Source organism: Danio rerio, chromosome 6 (assembly GCF_052040795.2).
Source record: "Danio rerio strain M-AB ecotype USA chromosome 6, GRCz13ab, whole genome shotgun sequence".
NCBI classification, from domain to species: Eukaryota; Metazoa; Chordata; class Actinopteri; order Cypriniformes; family Danionidae; genus Danio; species Danio rerio.
Window position 1 is genome coordinate 43,996,898 of NC_141026.1, and position 18,731 is coordinate 44,015,628.

The 18,731-nt window shown below is 35.4% G+C and overlaps 1 protein-coding gene across 9 annotated transcripts in view; it reads left to right on the plus strand.

Moving 5' to 3' along the window:
- Positions 1 to 18,731, plus strand: part of rad18 (RAD18 E3 ubiquitin protein ligase) — a 77,330-nt gene that overhangs the window by 30,891 nt on the left and 27,708 nt on the right. For 4 of the 9 annotated variants that reach the window (XM_087255202.2, XM_087255205.2, XM_087255206.2 and 1 more), the window contains 2 exon segments: positions 10,551 to 10,670; positions 13,926 to 14,055. The exons of the other annotated variants lie outside the window; for them this stretch is intronic. In XM_087255202.2, the coding sequence (XP_087111328.1) occupies positions 10,551 to 10,670; positions 13,926 to 14,055 (250 nt within the window). 9 annotated transcript variants of the gene reach the window in all.

Below are 18,731 nucleotides of genomic sequence, written 5' to 3' on the forward strand. Positions count from 1 at the left end.
CATCTGCTATCACAATCATCAAGCGTTCCTATTTTGATTTGCTGCTTTAATGTAATGCCCATGTATCATCGGTGTGCTCTGGAAGGGTACTAGCAATTTCCGTTTCCACCTCATATATCAGATCTTGCTCAGGTGCGGTCTGGACTCCATGCAGAACTGTGCTACAGAGATTTCCAAACCGAATACAGATTTATCTATGCCGTGAATGTAGCCGCGCACTTCATTTGAAGTTTCTCTCCAGACGATTTCATTATGCATAATCTCACTTCCGTTATCCTCAGTGGTTCTTAGCCAAAATGCTTCCTAGAAACCTTTGCCTTTTGTGGCTCCAAGTTCAGTAAGCAGCAGTGTGTGTGAGAAGTAAGAGGAGGAAAAAAAGAAAGATCCCTCAAGGGGTTGAAAGAGAAGGTGGTGATCAATACGACAATACCAACAGGGTCTCAAGATCGATCCTAGCTCATTAAATGTTCCAATCTGCCTTAGTGACCCGGCTTAGAATGCTTGGACAAAAAAAAAAAATTAAAAAAATCAGACAATAGGCTCCAAGCAAGATACTGTCCAGTGTTTAGTGGACTTCTGTCGAGATGGCTTATTTTTATGCCATCTTAACAGGGATCAGGTACGAATAAAGGAGGTTGTAAGCCACTTTGTGCTTTAATTGAATAAAAGTGTTGATGTTATATAATCTCTCATGTGGATCCAATCCTGAATGACCTAAAGTGCATGAATAAAGGCACTTTCAATCTATAAACGGTAAAAAGCACTGTAAAAGAGGTTTGTTTAATTCTGTGAATTGAATGATTATTTAGAAGCAGACCTTTTCATTTAATTGGCTGTTAACAGTTTAGAAAAAAGTCTTCTTAGTCTGGTTGTTAAAAACAGTGTATTTTTGTGTCTTTCTCTTACAAAGCTGAAAATAAGGGGACCTGAAATATTATGCACAAGTCTTGTGGATCTTGTCATGGTACCTTTATGGTGTTTTTGTCTTTCAACAGCATCTTGAAAGCCTCAGTTTACATTGGGACCAATAACACAGAAAAGCAAACTGCAATTCTGTTTTTTATTTTACAGAATAAATTCATACAAGTTCAAGTTGGTAAAATTATTATTTTTTTAAATAAACAATAATAGATTTATTTATTTATATTTACTGTTTATTCAATTTTATTTTTATATATAGGGCATTTTTTCCAGGAGACTCTAATTTTAACATTGAAAATCTTTAACGAAGCTCATCCTCTAAAAATACTGTCGCAATTTTTCCGCAATTGTTTGAATGAGTCTATGGCTTGAACAAAAATACTGACTGAAAATATAAATCTACTTTCTGACAATAGGTGGTGCTTACAAAATGGAGCTTTTTCTCTACTGTAATGTCTTGTAACGTAGCACAAGTTTATTTGTCATTATTTGAAGGCAAGATGAAAAGGAAATGCCTTCACATTTTTTCCCCAAGACAGTTCCATTCAGACACAGAATTATATAAATCATTCATGCTTCATAATTACCCTTAGCATTTCGGAGTTGAATCAACATTGACTCAAGCTGAGTAACATTTGATAGTTAATTAATTTTGCGACATTGCCAGTGTTTTGAATTTTAACTGAATCTAAAGAATTACACCATCACTTCTGACATGTTTTACATGATTTACACTTTCTCTGATTGTCTTATATTTCACATCCAATAACCCAGAAGCCCTGTAACTCATTTAGGAATAGACTAGGATTTCCCTTACCATAATATATCGTAAAGACAGATTGCAGTTTTTTTTTTAACAATAATTTTTATTTTAAACTTTGTCATGGTTTTAATTTTCAGTTTAGCAAAAATAAAAAATACAACAAGGATGATATAAAAACTAACTTAATACACTTTAAAAAATAGGAAAAAATAATAATATTAAACAATAAACAATAACATGCACTCACTGGTCACTTTATTAGGTACACCTTACTGGTGCTGTATTGGATTGAGATCTGGTGACTGTGGAGGCCATTTCAGTACATTTGGTACATTGCTATATTGAGCACACTTATTGTCATGTTCAAGAAACCAGTCTGAAATGATTCACGCTTTATGACCTGGCGCGCTATCCTGTTAAAAGTAGCCATCAGAAGATGGGTACGCTGTAGTAAAAAAGCAATGGACATGGTCAGCAGCAATATTCAGGTAGGCTGTGGCGTTGACATGATGCTCAATTGGTACTAATGGGCCCAATGTGTGCCAAGGAAATATCCCCCACACCATTACACCACCACCACCGGCCTGAAACTCCATGCTTTCATGTTGTTGATGCCAAATTCTGACCCTACCATCTGAATGTCGCAGCAGAAATCGAGACTCATCAGAACAGGCAACGTTTTTGCATTCTTCTACTGTTCAATTTTTGTGGGCTTGTGTGAACTGTAGCCTCAGTTTCTTGTTCTTAGCTGACAGGAGTGGCACCTGGTGTGGTCTTCTGCTGCTGTAGTCCACCCGCCTCAAAGTTTGATGTGTTGTGCATTCAGAGATGCTTTCCTGAATACCTCAGTTGTAACGAGTGTGTATTTGAGTTACTGTTGCCTTTCTATTAGCTAGAATAATTTTGGATATTCTCCTCTGACCTCTGGCATCAACAAGACATTTGCGCTTACAGAACTGGTGCTTTGTGGATATTTGCTCTTTTTAAAACAGTTATTTAACAGTTTAACTCTATAGATGGTTGTGCGTGAAAATCTTAGTAGATCAGCAGTTTCTGAAATACTCAGACCAGCTCGTCTGGCACCAGCAACTGTGCCACATTCAGAGTCACTTTAATCACCCTTCTTCCTCATTCTGTTGCTCGGTTTGAACTGCAGCAGTTCGTCTGCAGCAGATAGAAATTTGCGATATCGAGCATTCGGACAGGTGTACTGTACCTTAAAACTGGCTGGTGAGTGTATTTGTCCAACCTATATTATTTTTTAATGTCCATCAATTCAACAAAAGAGTCATCATCTGAACTCTTAAAAAAAGTCATCCAATAATTTCCAAATAGACCAAAATATATAAATTTTGTTTTTCAAAAAAATAGGTAATCTTTTGCAAGAGAAGGCAAGAGGTCATCCTCTTTGTCCACTGATTGTATGTTTAGCTTCCAGCAAACATATTTTTATTGTAGTCCTTGTCATCATCACTTAACTATTATTCAGTTTTCGTCTAGTTTTTGACGGTAGAAACTTGTTCGTCATGAAAATTGACAAAAACAATTCATCAACGAAATTAACACTGGCTCAAACAGCAAACTTTCACACTAAAAGAAGTTAAAGGTGAAAAATAATAATATAATATCCATAAAATAGCCTAAACTGAAGACAATGAACTGGTTTTCTTTTAATTAATATTGTTTATTTATGTTTATCCTCGCAGGTCAGAAAGTTCCCTGTTTCTGTTTGTCATGACCAGGTTTCAGCTGCTAGTCCCGGTGGCGTCTCTGCCATTATGAAAACCCACTTAGCCTAACGACCTCCTCCCAGAGGCCAGCATTAGAAACAAAGCCATTTAAGGTGGATTGGTGTAATTTTCTCCAAGTGAGAAAACGTGGTCCATATTTGTCATGTAAAATTGACCTAGCAGGAAAAGATGAAAGCCACTGCGCGATTAGAGAAGCCAGACTGTGATGTCGGAGACAGGATGGTGAAATATTGATGCGCAGCACGGAGGGGGATCTATAAATAGAAGCATGCCGAGATAAACTCTTGATTAATCATCAAAAGGGCTTGATGATTCACCAGCCTCACGGAGTGTCCGATGAATGGGGAAATGACATGTGGGGAATGACACGCACACAAACACACTCACACCAAGAAACCTAGCTTTCCTGTTTAGGTTCATAAAAATTGAAACCGATGTAACACTTTGACCTAAATGCAAACATGAATGAAAGTATTTCCTGTCAGTTTATTTGTTTATAGATTGAATTTTGCAGAATTCATTATCTGGCATGGAGTAGTAGTATAAATAGGGTTGTTCCGATTCTGTTACTGGTGTTAGAAATGCCACCGATGCTTCAAAATAATCTGGCAGTGGTATAGGGTGAGTATTAGAAACCCATCTGAAACCATCTTTTTTTTCTAAACAAGACATAGTAATTCCACTAGTGTTCTTAACACAGCAAACCTAAAGTCATTTCTTCTTCACTTCTTACAATGCAAACACGGGAGATTGTGCTGTGTTGTGCTGCCACAAGCAACCACCACAATTTTAAAGAAGAATTGAAAATGCACTAGAATTATGTCTGCTGTTTGGGACTGGGATATTTCAGACTGGACCAACCAGCCAGTAAAAAAAGCAGTTTGCAAAAGTATTAGTATATTAACTTTAATATAAGGAAAATAAAGCATTTGAAGATGTGTCACCCTGCTGAACATGATGGTTTCACAAAGGCTAGCGCACCTAGGATGAGGAATGGAAGAATCCACTGTTGTTTTGGTTAATTTAAAGAAAGTCTGCCAATGAGCTACAAATCCAAAAAAAAAAATAAAAAATAAAAATAGTTGCATAGTTTTTTTTTTTTTTTGGATATTCAGCCGCTATCAGTCATCAAAAACTTGTGTTTTGACACTTTATTGTACATTTGTAGCTCCATTATTCCATATTGGCCGATACATTGAACCCAGGTACCAGAATCAATATCGGGAATGGAAAAGGGAATTGTAACGCCTCAAGTTATAACCTAAAAATAATGATGAACTCTTTTCTGTCTTAACAAAATGCTGTTTTTGTAGTGCAGTTTACTTTTTTGTTAATAATAACTTTTGAGTATATGTTCTATTGAGGATGAATGGAGTAGTGGTCCACTACAATATCATATTTTTTACTTTTTAATTGATGTGTAATGTAGCTTTGTGAACATAAACAACACAAACGCTTCTGGTTATGCACATTCACCATGTGCATACGCCCAGAGCAGCAAAAGTAGCGTGACCAGAGGCACTGTTATGTTATAGCTAGAAAGCTAAAATGCTGTCCAAACACTGCTATTTCTACAGAGCTTGTTCTATTTCTGTATTCGGGCTTCCAAAGGACATGACACTGCGGGTGACATGCTTACATTTTAATTTTAATTATCTTCCAGAGTATTATTAAAAATGTATAGCTCTAGCATTTGACAAAGGACAGCTTCCAGAATCTCACTCAGTTCAGTGCTGGATTTGGCTAAAAACTCCTCAAAGAAGGAGCTCCAACCATAATAGAATAAGCTATGGATTGTGAGTTATATCCTGTAAGTATTTTTATTCGTTAAAATTGAAATATTACATACATAGTGTCTAGCGTTAACGGTATGTTGCAGCAAGGACGTAAACAAGGATGTAAACGACGGGAAATGCTGTTTGGCACCGCCAAATTTTTTTTTATCCATCAAATCGCTGTAAACACCCACAGTCTTTAGCAGCGCTGCAGTGTCTCTTTATGCAGACGCTTTCCCTGCGTTCTACATCTCAAATAACAAACTCACAAAAGATATGTGAACATTTCATATTACTTACACATGCATATGACTTAAGTATATATGAAAGACACTTGTCAGATATTATTTTAGAGACCAGGCGTGAGGATTAGCTGTCCTCTTCATTTTCTGTCAGATTTAGGATCAAACTGATACGGCTAACAGCTAAACTGATTGACAGTATTTGCACAGCAGAGGCAAAGCGCATGCTAGTAGAGACGTGAAGCTTTACCTGGTGATGTGGATCCGATCCTCGAATCACAGTGCATTATGTTAGCTGGCCAATCAGAGCCTCTTGAGGACGGGCCTTTCAGAGGAACTAGGAAATATTACATTTGTTTTCATGTTAGCTGTATACAAGATATATGAAAAAATAGGATTATCTTTTTATTTATTTATTATTATTATATTTTTTTTTTTTACAAAAGAAGCATGAGTACACATTGCTTTGCATTTTATAAACGCAACCAAGCCTTAAAAATACACAGCGGATCAGTTCTTTAATTAAATGTAAATTACCTTAAAAATTGACCAAACTTCCTGAAAAGCACTTCTCTCTCACTTCATTTTCTTTGTGGAAATGCAAATGTGTATTTTTATTTAAATGAAAAATATCTTTGAAGGCCAACAGCAACAGCAGGGTAAAACTGAATGTGAAAACGCTTAGAGGAACCTAATTGAGAGCATTACAATTTTTTAATGTTCTTTGCATGCTAACTATGTTTATAATTATATGAACTCATAGGGATTCTTTTTATTTACTTATTTATTTTTTAATATTCACATGCATATATCCTTATAACTTTTATTTACAAATATTGAACCATCTCTCAAACATCTATGTCTGTCAAAAATAAGTAAATGAAAATGAACAGCGCAGTCATCTGTTTTCTTGCACATGAGTTTACAATTTTGGCACATATGTGTTGTTTGAAAGGTTTATACAGTTGGATGTTTCTGATCCACAGCCTCAGTTTAGTCTGCGTTCTATAATACTGTTTATAGATTTGTGTTCTGGAAGGCATTACATCTTGAAAACCCCTTTTTCTTTATCATTGTGTTTGTTAAAATATGGTTATACAGATTAATTTAAGAGCTTATCAGATAAGTGGCCTATATGAGATTTGATCCTGATTGTTAATTTTTTTTGTCCACTGTCTTCCACAAAGAAACATAACACTGAGCATGATGCAATATGATCTGAGTAAGAACTGGAATATTTAGACATTTCTTGTCTTGTAACGCTTCATCGCATGCTTCTTCGTAATTGTTGTAAAATTCCTGTAACATTCTTTTGGTTTATAGTTCTGTCAAATCTTGTTCATATTTCAGTATAGACTATGACCAATTAGGAAAACCAGTTGAGAGCTGACATGAAATCCAAAACAAAACTTTAAACGTCTGATATCTGATTGTTGCATCTGAGGAAACTGTAGGATAATGCTATTTTCTGGCATCTGTGTTTTTCTGGTTGAAAGCTTTGTAGTGTTATGAGCAAACTGTTTTTTATCTGTGGACTACTACTACAGGACTTTTTTCAGCTATAGCAGCTCTACTTATAACTATACTTGATGGACTATAGCAAAAATGAATATATTGAACAACTTTTGATGTTAACATTTTCACAGTATATAACATTGTTTCTTCTTTCTTCAGTGTCAGAATGCCTTGTACATGAAGAGACGCTGATCAGATAGAGTTGAACGGTGCACTCAAAGTGACTTCTTGTTCAAACTGTTTATTTAAAATGAGTTGAAATGACACTTCCTTTTTTTCCGTCAGACTTGCTATATGTTCAATTCACTTAAATTAGTAAAAACGATTAAGATAAGTTTGATTTGTTTTGAGACAAAAAGGATTTGTGTGAAACCCAGCATTTCTCAATGTGGTATGGCTTCAGTTTTTCTAATCTGCATCTTATACGATTGTTAAGTCGTGATGTATTGGTGACATATGTAATACTGTTTCCTGATCCAAGCCGCTACTCATTTGAATTGCATGAGAAAATATTCATTTATTATTTTATATGTAATAAATATATTTATTAAATCTGTAAAGAAAATTGCAGTGAAACTTTAATCAAATTTAATCAACAGGATTACAGGCTACATTGGTATAGAGGTGTATATGTTAAAAATACAGGATGTACAATGTGCAGAACAGTTTAAAACATGCAATGGTTATAAATAAGAGGCTGGAATTTTTTTTTTTTTTCTGTTTACTATTTTAGTTCCAGTACCGAAATCCTTTTTCAATAATTTGGAGTAATAAATTAATTATTTTCAATTTGTAATTTGACCCTTTAAGTATAACACAACATAGATTTTTGTTTTTGTTTTTAACCCCCCGCCCCTTCTCTTTTGTTTTTGGTTTTTGGTTTGTGTAAAAACCTCTTGGGTTGCACTTTTCTGTTTCTGATGCTTTAAAGTATTAAGTAATTGCTCTAACCATTGACCACAGTCAACAAGTGATTGTTCCTGACATACAGTTTTTCCTTACTTAGCATTTCTTATAAACTAGCAGGGTTTTTTGAAAAATGACACTGAATGGGGTTTCTAATGGAGTTGCCAAAATGGACTTTCAGCTGATGCAGTTAGAAGTATGAGAACCAATATCAGGATAACTTGTCACAAAGCCCATGACTAATGCACACCACGTACAGTTGAGATTAGAACCACGCGTTCCAGTGTTTTCAGTGAGTAACAACTGTGCAGTTGAGTTAAGATAACAATGTTTGAGTAATGTTGGTCAGTGTGCAGCCTTAATGGCTAAAAATGAAGCCTCAAGGTTATGCATGCTTATTGTATGTGGAAAAGATTCTTACTGGGCTAAAAACAAATATAACAACATTTTCTCTACACCTTAATAAATTTTTATGAACTTTCTTTCTTCATTTGTTATTTTTTTTTTCACCTCATGTCCTACAACAGGGTGTCTGTGGGGTCTTAATAGGCTTAATTATGCATTAAAAAGGGTCATATTTTGGTTTTGGGGGTCTCTAAAAAGTCTGATATGCTTGCAAGTTAAAAAAAAAAGCATTCATTGTCTTATAATATGCATTTAATTTTACTTGCGTATCCCAACGACTCTCCTATGATTCGTTTGTTCCCAAACCCCTCCTTAGTGCGATGCTAATATGCGCTGATTGATCCGATGACCCAGTCTGTTGTGATTTGGTCGACTGCGTTCAGAGCAAGACAGAGAGAAATGTTCAGCAAGGCTTATCAACAAGTAGTCAGAGTGCAGATCGAATGCGTGAGCCTAATGCAGGTAGGTCACTTCAACCACTGACTCTTTGCAGCCTTATTTTTGGGTGGAGAAAATAACACTTTTCCTCACAATTCTGAGCACAGCGTCTTCACAACATGATTCAACCGGGATATGCAACAGTGTCTTTCTCCTTTTCTTTCTACAGTGTTTGTGGGCGGGGCTGGGGGTTTACATTTTCCTGGGTTTTGAGTGTGCAACAAATAAGCGGGGCTTGAGTTATCCCCATATTGATGTCACATCGACATGGCTAAAAACTCGTTACAGTGGCGGTTTATTCAAACCACTACGAGTCGACTCTTTTATAGATGAATCAGTAGATTTAAACATGGTGCACTTTCAGATTTAAGCCTTAGCTGGATATTTCACTTCACTTAGAGCTGTGTTACTGCATAGAATGTCATTTTCAAAAACTCATAATAGGGGCTCTATAGGATGTCTTAATTTTCAAATACAAAATTTTAGGCCTTAAAGTCTTTAGAAGTCTTGAGAATCCACTGAAACATTGTTTTGTAGGTCTTAAACCATTTAAATGGTTCCTGTAAATGAGTCTATATAAAGCGACCCAATTGATCCAAATGCTTCCAATCGCCAACAATAGATCTCAATAACACTTTAAGCAAAATACTATTTATAACTAATATTATTAAAGTCTGTTGAGCATACATTTAGTCTAATAAAGTTTTAAAGAGGTTTTAAGTAACATTGAAAACATTTGCATATATACAGCTAGGGTCTGCTTGATTTGACACATTATTTAAAATATGTGGCTAAGAAATACCAATATAAAATGCGTACCTTTATAGAGAAAGCCAATTTTTTTTTTCCCCTGGGCCATTAAAAGAATCCTTAGCATTTAGTCCTTTATAAGTCTAAATATTAATTCTTGATGGCCTTAAAAAAGGTCTTAAAGTCTTAAATTTGAGTTGGTGAAACCTGCAGATACCCTGTACAAGGTATTTCTCCTAATTTCACAGCATCTTATTCAAATGTGGCATGGATAAAAAAGCAGATATGATCAGTGTAACCCTAAACCTGTTCAGTTATATCGAATATATACTTGGAATAGAAACAGAAATCAAATACTCTTTCGGAGTCCGACACAGATGCACGTCAGGGTCTGCTGATTGTTAAAGTCACTTTGCTTTTGTGATAGTGAGCTGTTTTATATCTCTGGATCTTTTCTCCTTCAGTTCTCAGTTTCAGTCATCATTATTTCAGCTGATCTCTTCTTGGGCCTTTTGGCTGATGTGATTTTAAAAGCAGGCTGTATGACCTTTCATCTGCTTCTGTTGGTTTTCGCCACTACATTTATCATGGTCTGCCTCATTCCAGCGCTTTCAGAGTTACTGTTGTTTTTTTCCATTGCAGGATTCATCCTCCATTAAAAGAGAAAGCTTAAGATTAATGGTTCATTTCTCAGTACAAGATGCATTCAGATTTTCCTTTATTTTGTTCATTTATTTTGATGTTATGTAATAATTAACTAGTTTGGATCAAGTACTAAATAGTGACGTTTGTTTTGCTTAAATGAAGGTTAAATAATAAACAAGGGAGCTTGAACTTTTAATTGAGCCTATTTGGATTCTGAATGCACTTTCTTCTTATCACTCATCAGCGCACATTGTAGCTAAAAATTCTAATTAATTCTTCATCAAAATCTTATAATGTGCTCCACCTCCTGAGACGTTCTTTGAGGCATGAGGTCTGCTATAAAATAACCGTTTATTTATTATATTTAGTATACTTCATTTATTATGGATGAAACACAACTGAACACACTGAACTTCTCTTTTTATGTTTTTCTTTCTAGGTAAGCAGCACAGTAGTGAGTTTTCCCGTCTAATTGCCCAGGTCAAAGGTCGTCTGGAGACTAAGAAAGCACAGGTGAAACAAGAAGAGGGAAATTCAACAGAGGAGACAGACTCTAAAGGTGTGTTGTCTTTTGTATCTCAACAGATACACTTAAACATGTTACTCAAGACTTCTTTGCTCCAGATTCTCCATCATTGAACCTTAATTAACCCTTGTATTATGTTACAAAGTTTATGTAAATCACTGTATAAGGTAAATCATTTTGGAAATCAAATAAATATCAGATAATAGCAGTAAATCTTTAACATAAATATGCTATTAAGCAGTGAAAATGTTTGTAAAATTACTTATTTAGTTTATTTTTTACTTTCATTAAGTTTAATTTCTTTTCCCGGGAAATGATCCTAAATTAGATAAAATCACCAGACAGGATAAAAGATCATAGTTTAACTAATATTTGCCACATTTCCAAATTCAAAACAGGTTGTAAACTGCCAAACTGAAGATTTAATCATTGATCAGCAATGAATTTATTAGAAAACCTGACATCCGAGATATGTTTGCTTTTACTGAGTAATTTAGTATTGTTTACTCATCAATACACAGCTATTCATTAATTACTTAAATTGTCATCGATGTGGCGCATAAATTACAAATGTCTCTGTAATTTTTTTATTGAGTGTTTCCCCACAAACAGCACTAATCTTCATAAGTGTGTGTGTGTTTTCTGTGCATAAAAACTGTAGATAAGTAGATTCACTCTGTGCCAGCAAGAGGTGCTTTTGTAGCTGCAGGAGGCGCTTTCCCAGTAACAGTTATAAGCATGCAGTAGACAGTCTTATACCTTCAAAGATGCACTATCTGACAAAAGTATTGTCGTCTATCCCAGTTGTGAGAGCAACAAATAATACTTTGACTTCTAGTTGATAATTTGGAAAAGTGGCAAAAGGTCGATTTTTCAGATGAATCATCTGTTGAACTGCATCCCAATCATCACAAATACTGCAGAAGACCTACTGGAACCCAAATGGACCCAAGATTCTTACTGAAATCAGTCAAGTTAGGTGAAGGAAAATCATGGTTTGTAGTTACATTCAGTATGGTGGCGTGCGAGGATCTGCAGAGTGGATGGCAACATCAACATCCTGAGGTATCAAGACATTTGTGCTGTCCATTACATTACAAACCACAGGAGAGGGCAAATTCTTCTGCAGGATAGCGCTCCTTCTCATACTTCAGCCTCCATTTATCCAAAGAATCTTGATGAACTCTGGGAATCCTGCAAGAATGCTTTCTTTGCCATTTCAAATGACTTTATTAATAAGTTATTTGAGTCATTGCAGAGATGTATGGATGCAGTCGCCCCAGCTCATGGGAGTGAGCACAATATACAACATATTAATTATTTTCCCACCGCAGCTGGACTTTATATTCTATGCTGTACTTTATTTCTGTTCAGTGACAAGATTTTTGTCTAAGCAAAGTCAGACCTTTACAGCCCTAATTAAATAATTAAAAATCAAGGCATGATTATATATATATATTTTTGGTGAAATAAGATAAATCTAGAGGCCTTTACCTTTCACATAAGCCACTTCTGATATCAAATGATCAACCAGAAGTCAAGTTATTATTTGTTGTTCACAAAACTTTTGTCAATTAGTGTACTTTTCTATAAATTTACCAGCACTGCAATTTAAATGAGAAAATAATGAACAATTTGTTAGCTTACATGGTAATTCCAGTACTCTCACAGGGCTCTTACAACTGCTGAAAATCCTTGAAAATGTTTAAATTATAATCTAGTGTTTTCAAGGTTTGAAAAGTGTTTTTGCTAAACTGCTTCAGTATGTAATTGTGTAGTTTCATAGTAATTGATCATACTATATAGGTAATGATAATGATTTGAAATATATACTATTCAAATTAAATAAATGTCTTCGCTATTGCATAAAATAAAAACTCTTGAGTCTTTGCAAGTGCTTGCACGGGATCTGTTTGTCTTTTTTTTTAATCTGTGCTCTTCGAAATTAAAATAATTTATATGTATGTTATTTGCCACACTTGCGAATGATGGTAAAGTTGAAAAATGCATCTGCAAAAAGTGCTTAAATTAGACTTTGAAAAAGGTGTAAGACAGGGTGCAAATTGCAGGTGGGGTTTGGGGGCATTGACCTATCTACATATAGCCTAAAGGTCAAGTAAAATTAGCTGTATAGTTTGTATAGCTTGACCTACAGTAACTTCGGAGATAGCTAATCAGAGGTTACTGTAGGTCACACTACCCTAATTATCCTTAAAAAAACTAAATATGTTTGGAATAATAAATGAGATGTCATTCTAATAAATGCATAGATTGATTTGATATACCGAAGGATGTATTCACAAATTAAATACAGGTTGCATTCCGGACTGCTATTTGTCATTTACGAATCCCCATGATACACTACATCTAGAAAAGTATGCCATAATCAGGAAAACAATTGTGTAATTATAATTATAATGAGGCTTAAAGATTTCTAAAGACTACATGGATGTGCAAAAGAGTGAAATAGCTTTTCACTATTTACTGTTTACATGGCATACCGAGTGAACATTTTGCAGGGTAAAATTGTGAATGTTTGGTTTGCCTTAAACATTGATAACACTCAAATCACTCCTGTTGCAAGCAGTATATCACCTATAGACTGACATTGAGCGTCTTGAATCGATACAGTCTCCTTAACTTAACAGTTCTCTTACCTCCTACTATTCCTGTGAATTAATGCTGACAGTGCCGCATGCGTGCAGATTTGTCCTCTTTTGTAAAAAATGAGGTGGATTTTCTGACAGTGTTCCCTAAACCATTTTATTCACATACATACGCACTGTTTGAAACTTGAGTACTTTTGTTTGACACCTTGACATTCGAAGTAAACAAGAGCCTGTAGACCCGACTGCCTGCTCTGATGATAAAGCTCCAGCCACATGCTGTTATCATCAAAGCATTAATGGCTCTATAGGTAGACTTGAGAGTCAATGCGCAGTTTGAGGTGTAGAAATGTAAGACTTGGCTGTCTGGATTTGTTATCCCTTTATCAGTCAGCGGCGACACAGACGGTTTATTTGCAATTGATTTCGAAATTGTCAATTCTCCTGAAGTGATTATGTGTAGAAATGGATTTCCGCAGGGTGGTGATGATCAATACTACAACAATACCCTTAATCTCACTTTCTTTTCCAGAAACGTTACACTGTATTTACCAAAAACACGTCATTTATGGTCTGATACATCCACAGTCTTAAATTACATTTTCTTACAGGCTGAAAAACAGTTGATTGTCCCAATAATCGATTTGTAGTGTATACATAGCTGTCTTTTTTTTTATAACAGGTGTAAACTACAGCATTCAGAACAGTTCCCTTCCCATTTCCACATCACTGAAGGTGAAGAGTGAAGACACTGTAATTGAGCTTCCACCAAGATCATCAAGCCCTGCCATCAGTGAAGTGTCAGTCAGCAGGTACTTCTGCTTAAAAGCAAACCGTTTCCACCCTACTATTTGAAGTAATTTTAGCTATTCGGTGCTTGAAGGAATAGCGAACCCACACGTTTAAAATTCTGTCACATACACAATGTTGTGTTGTTCAAGCTTAAATTACTTTTTCTTTGGAAGATGACAGCAAAGAATTTTTGATGAAAATCAGTAACTAAATCACTTTGGTGATATTCAACTTCCATTGAATGAAGAATAACTGTGAGAAATGTTTTGAATTGGCATTTTAAGGGGTCACAAAACACCAAAACGCATTTTGTAAGATGCTTACAGTCATATATTTGTCCCACACTGCTAAAAACACTGTCAGGACACAAAAAAGTGAAAATTGGTTGTCTTTGCATTATTTCAAGCAAATTCGTTCTTTCAGTGTGCAAAGTAATTTGGAAGCTACGTCACGGCGATAATATCCTTGTGTAAATTCCAATGTGGAGACTGGATGTCTGTAATAGCGGGTACAACCTGACATCTTTGAGTTTTTATCAATAATCCAAGATATATACTTGGTTCGAGTAAATCAGCTCTATGAGGTGCAACTTCATTAATATGCATGATCCCTGTTACAATGTACAGACATTAGGAAGACACCACGTTGTGTTGCCAATTGTTATTAAAACAAGTGGAAGAAGAATTGTTCGGAGACATGGTCGTCAGTGTTGCATTTGTAAATGTGCTGCAACGAAGGTTTTGTTTTCAATTCCCTGATATGAGAGCGCAGCTGGACTCATGTGTAGATTACAGTGGTCTGCTAACGTGTAGCAAAAATATTTTTGAATCTGGAAATAATGAAATCCAGATTTCTCTTTTTAAAAGAGACTTGGATCCAGTTAGTGTTGATTGTCCTGTCAGATTTTGTAAGTGTGCGATCAGTGTTTTTTGTTTATGTTTATTCAGAGGCAAAGTTGGTATTGTCAGCAGTACTCTTTCAGTTTTTAAAGACCTACCTTAGTCTAAATTATTTAGTTACTGAGTTTACAGTATGTTAATATCACTACAATATTATGGGCTGAAAGATTCGCTGTAAATGCTGCTCTCTGAATATAAACATGTAAACACGGCAAGCAAGCGATTATTTGCTTGTAGGATTTTTGCTCTTTTTTGACATGATAGTCTATAGACACAACTTTTTGCAACTATTCTTTGCACTCATCGAATGCATCTAAGTTACTAAGAAATGTGGAGGTTTTTTTTTCTCCCATACGGCATGCAGCATCAAACATTCCCTTAAAACTACACTCTTCCAGCAGTCTTGTTTGTCATGGGGGTCATACATGAAATGTTCCTGAATGAAATTGAAAGTGCCAAACTGCAGTTAAAGTTGACAAATCAAAAATGTGGCAAATAATTTGATTACTGATGTTCAATTAAACGTAGTCACTGTCTTTCTCCCCTGCCTTTGTGTTTGTTTTGCCTTTGTGAAAATCAGCGCATGCTCATACTGAAACTCCCATTCTCATACAAACCCTTCCCTCTTTTGCCACTCAACACTTCCACCTAAACAAACTGGACTTTTTTCAAACTAGTGGTGTGAAAACACCCTGCTGGGATAGGGGGGTTTCTGGCCCTTTAAGTAAATGATGACAGAATTTTGAATGACCTATTCCTTTAAGCAGGAGTGCCTGAAGCCATATTAAATTGCTGAACTTCATCTACAAAAGGCTTCCAATCATAAATATATTTTGGAACACTTTTTAACATCCAATTCCTTTTGATTTAGTTTTTTTTCCCCACAATCCTTTATTAATATTGTATTAATAAAGCAAAAACATTTAATGTAATCTTATCCCTAATGTGAAAACCACCATTCAGGTTTAGAAGCACTTGTTTTATTTAAAATAAACAAAAAAAAATTATAATAATTAGCAAAATTCACTTTGACGTGACCTTCAAACCTCACAGTGTTTGCAAGCAAAGCATTGTGCACTTTGAAACCACTCGTTTGCTTAATTAATTTTCATGAGGAGAGATTTGTGGGGAAGATCTGTCAGCATAGACAGTTATTAATCATAACTCGGCATTTATTATTCAGTGCAAGTTCTGTCAGAGAAGCTTCATTTAAAAATTTTAGTCGTAGTCAAGGTGCTTTCATTTTTGTTTAACTTTGCAACAGTTACTTATACACCTAAATGCAGTCTTAATAACAAGTATGCATTTAATTTAGCTGCAAAAATCAAATAAATCCATGGGCTTGCTTTGATTTGTCTTGGATTAAGTGATGAAATTGATACCATTCGATCTCGAAGCCTTTCAAATCCTAACCCAAGGGCAGTTCCACCCTGCCTTTCTTTTTCTAGTCCACTTCAAATAAGGCAAATGTCCACATCTGTAGTATTAAATATCTCTGTTATTGGAGTCCTGTGATTGAGAACACGTTCAGGTGTGGAAATATTCAAAATCATTTCCAGCGCTCTTTCTGAATGCTTTGTACAGTTTTTTTTATTTTTATTTCATTGGCTCTCTTCCTTTCTCACAGCAGACGAGCCAATTTCCTGCAGTTTTTAAAGCAATATTGACAGGTCTTTTCCTCTGTAATCATCTTGAGCAATTTGGGTCAAAGGGTGGGATGTTAACTTTGGCAGAAAGGAACCCGTCAGTCACCAATTTCAGAGAGTTTTTCTTTATCTCTCAGGCTTTTAGATATGTTGATATTTGGGTAATTGAGAGCCCCGTGTTGCTTTTCTCATTATGATCCATTTAGAGCCATTTTGCTCTGTTGTTGGGGTTTATTGCATTAGCTATGCTTTTCAGAAACAGCCTATTTTATTGATTTTTCACAGCAAAGACTGAAACAACAAAAAGACTGTTTAAGATCACGGTGAAGATAGCAGGGAAATGGGGCTGTGTGATTCATTACAAAAATGTCTATGCATAAATTCACTGAATGCACAGGAGATGAAATAATAAAGCACTGGATGGAAGCACTTGTCCTATGAGAGCTGTGTAATGTAATCAGTGGCAGTTGTCCATTTGTTGTGGCCATGCATTTTAACTGTGGCACATTCTAAAAGTTTGTGTTGCACAGCAATCTGGTGCTTTCAAAATGTTTTTTTAGATGCTGTCAAGGCTTTCCCCCCCAGTTTTCTGATTCTGAAACATTAGTAAGTGCAGTAAACAATGACATAAAGAAATATTAAACAACAAATTCCTAAATATGTTCAATTTATATGGATCATTTTCAGACTGGCTTAGTGGTTAGCACTGTCCCCTCACACCTGGAAGGTCGCTGGTTTAGTCCCGGCTGGGCAGGTTGGCGTTTCTGTGTGGAGTTTTCATGTTCTCCCCATATTGGTGTGGGTTTCCTCTGGGTGTTCCCGTTTCCCCCACAGTCCAAAGACATGTGGTATAGATAAATTTAATAAATTAATTTGGCTGAATTGCATGTGTGTGTGTGTGTGTGTGAATGTGAGGGTGTATTGGTGTTTCCCAATACTGGGTTGCGGCTTTAAGGGCATCCGCTACGTATTCCGCTGTGGCGACCTCTGAAATAGACAACTAAGCTGAAGGAAAATGAATGAATCAATATATATTTGTTTATTGTCATAAAGTGTGTGATAATTCATCACACATTTTAATTCAAGTAATATTATCATTATAAATATAATAAAAAAAATGTATATGGTCATTAATTGCTTGTATTTTTGTTGTTATAAACACAGTGAGTTTAAGCTTCTTTGAGATTCACTTGTTTTTTCTTCCGAATGTAATTTGTTTTTTAATTTTAGTTTTTAAAATTAAATCAAACAAATGTTTTGGTCCAATTATATATTTTTTATAAAGTAATTTAAATTACAAATACATTTTTATGAAGTAATTTTATATAAATATAAAAATACCGGCATATCGGTGGAATAATAGGGCTTAACAATGAGGACTACCCGATGGCCCAGGGCCAGTGTGAGAGACGCTTGGGACAGTCTACAGGATTATTACTGGCTCCATTGGGCCAGTGCTGCCTTGTCACTAAAGTTTGGTTTGCCTGTGACTATCTATCAATTGTGTGCAAATACACTCTTAGAATCGAGGAACAGTTTGTGCTTTTAAATGCTACCCTTTTTATGATGTCATTAACATCATATTGCTTTTCAGTTCCTCTTATCTGATTGGATGTTGTGAGCACGTTATTTTTTCCGTAACCTGGTAACAACCAGTACAGCGATGAGATGGCAACATCAAATTTTAAGGCTAAAAGAAAACATCTGTTTCTAAAGTCTTGAAAGCAGACATTTACATGGGTACAACATGACAAAAAAAAATCAAGTGGTTGTTGGCGTCAGTTGGGCTAGTCAGCCACCTTTTGTTAAATAATTAAGAACAGCAATAAAATAGCAGCACGTTTTCCATACTGCTCTTTTTGTTTGCGTAACACTTTAAATTTAGCTCATTATACATTCACATTTTTTAAATATTTAAATTCCAGATTGACAGACGTTATTTTTGACACATTATTTAAAATATGTGGCTAAGAATTAGCTATTAACTTTTTTTGGTGGGGCCAGTGAAAAGGGCAAGTAAAAATCTGAACCACTGGCCTGATGGGGCCTGTACAAAAAATCCTTAGTGTTGAACCCAGAATAATGTTCATTGTCTTTCAGCTTCAGCTTTTTTATGTAAAAAAAAAGTTTATTCTTACCTGTGCTTTTAAA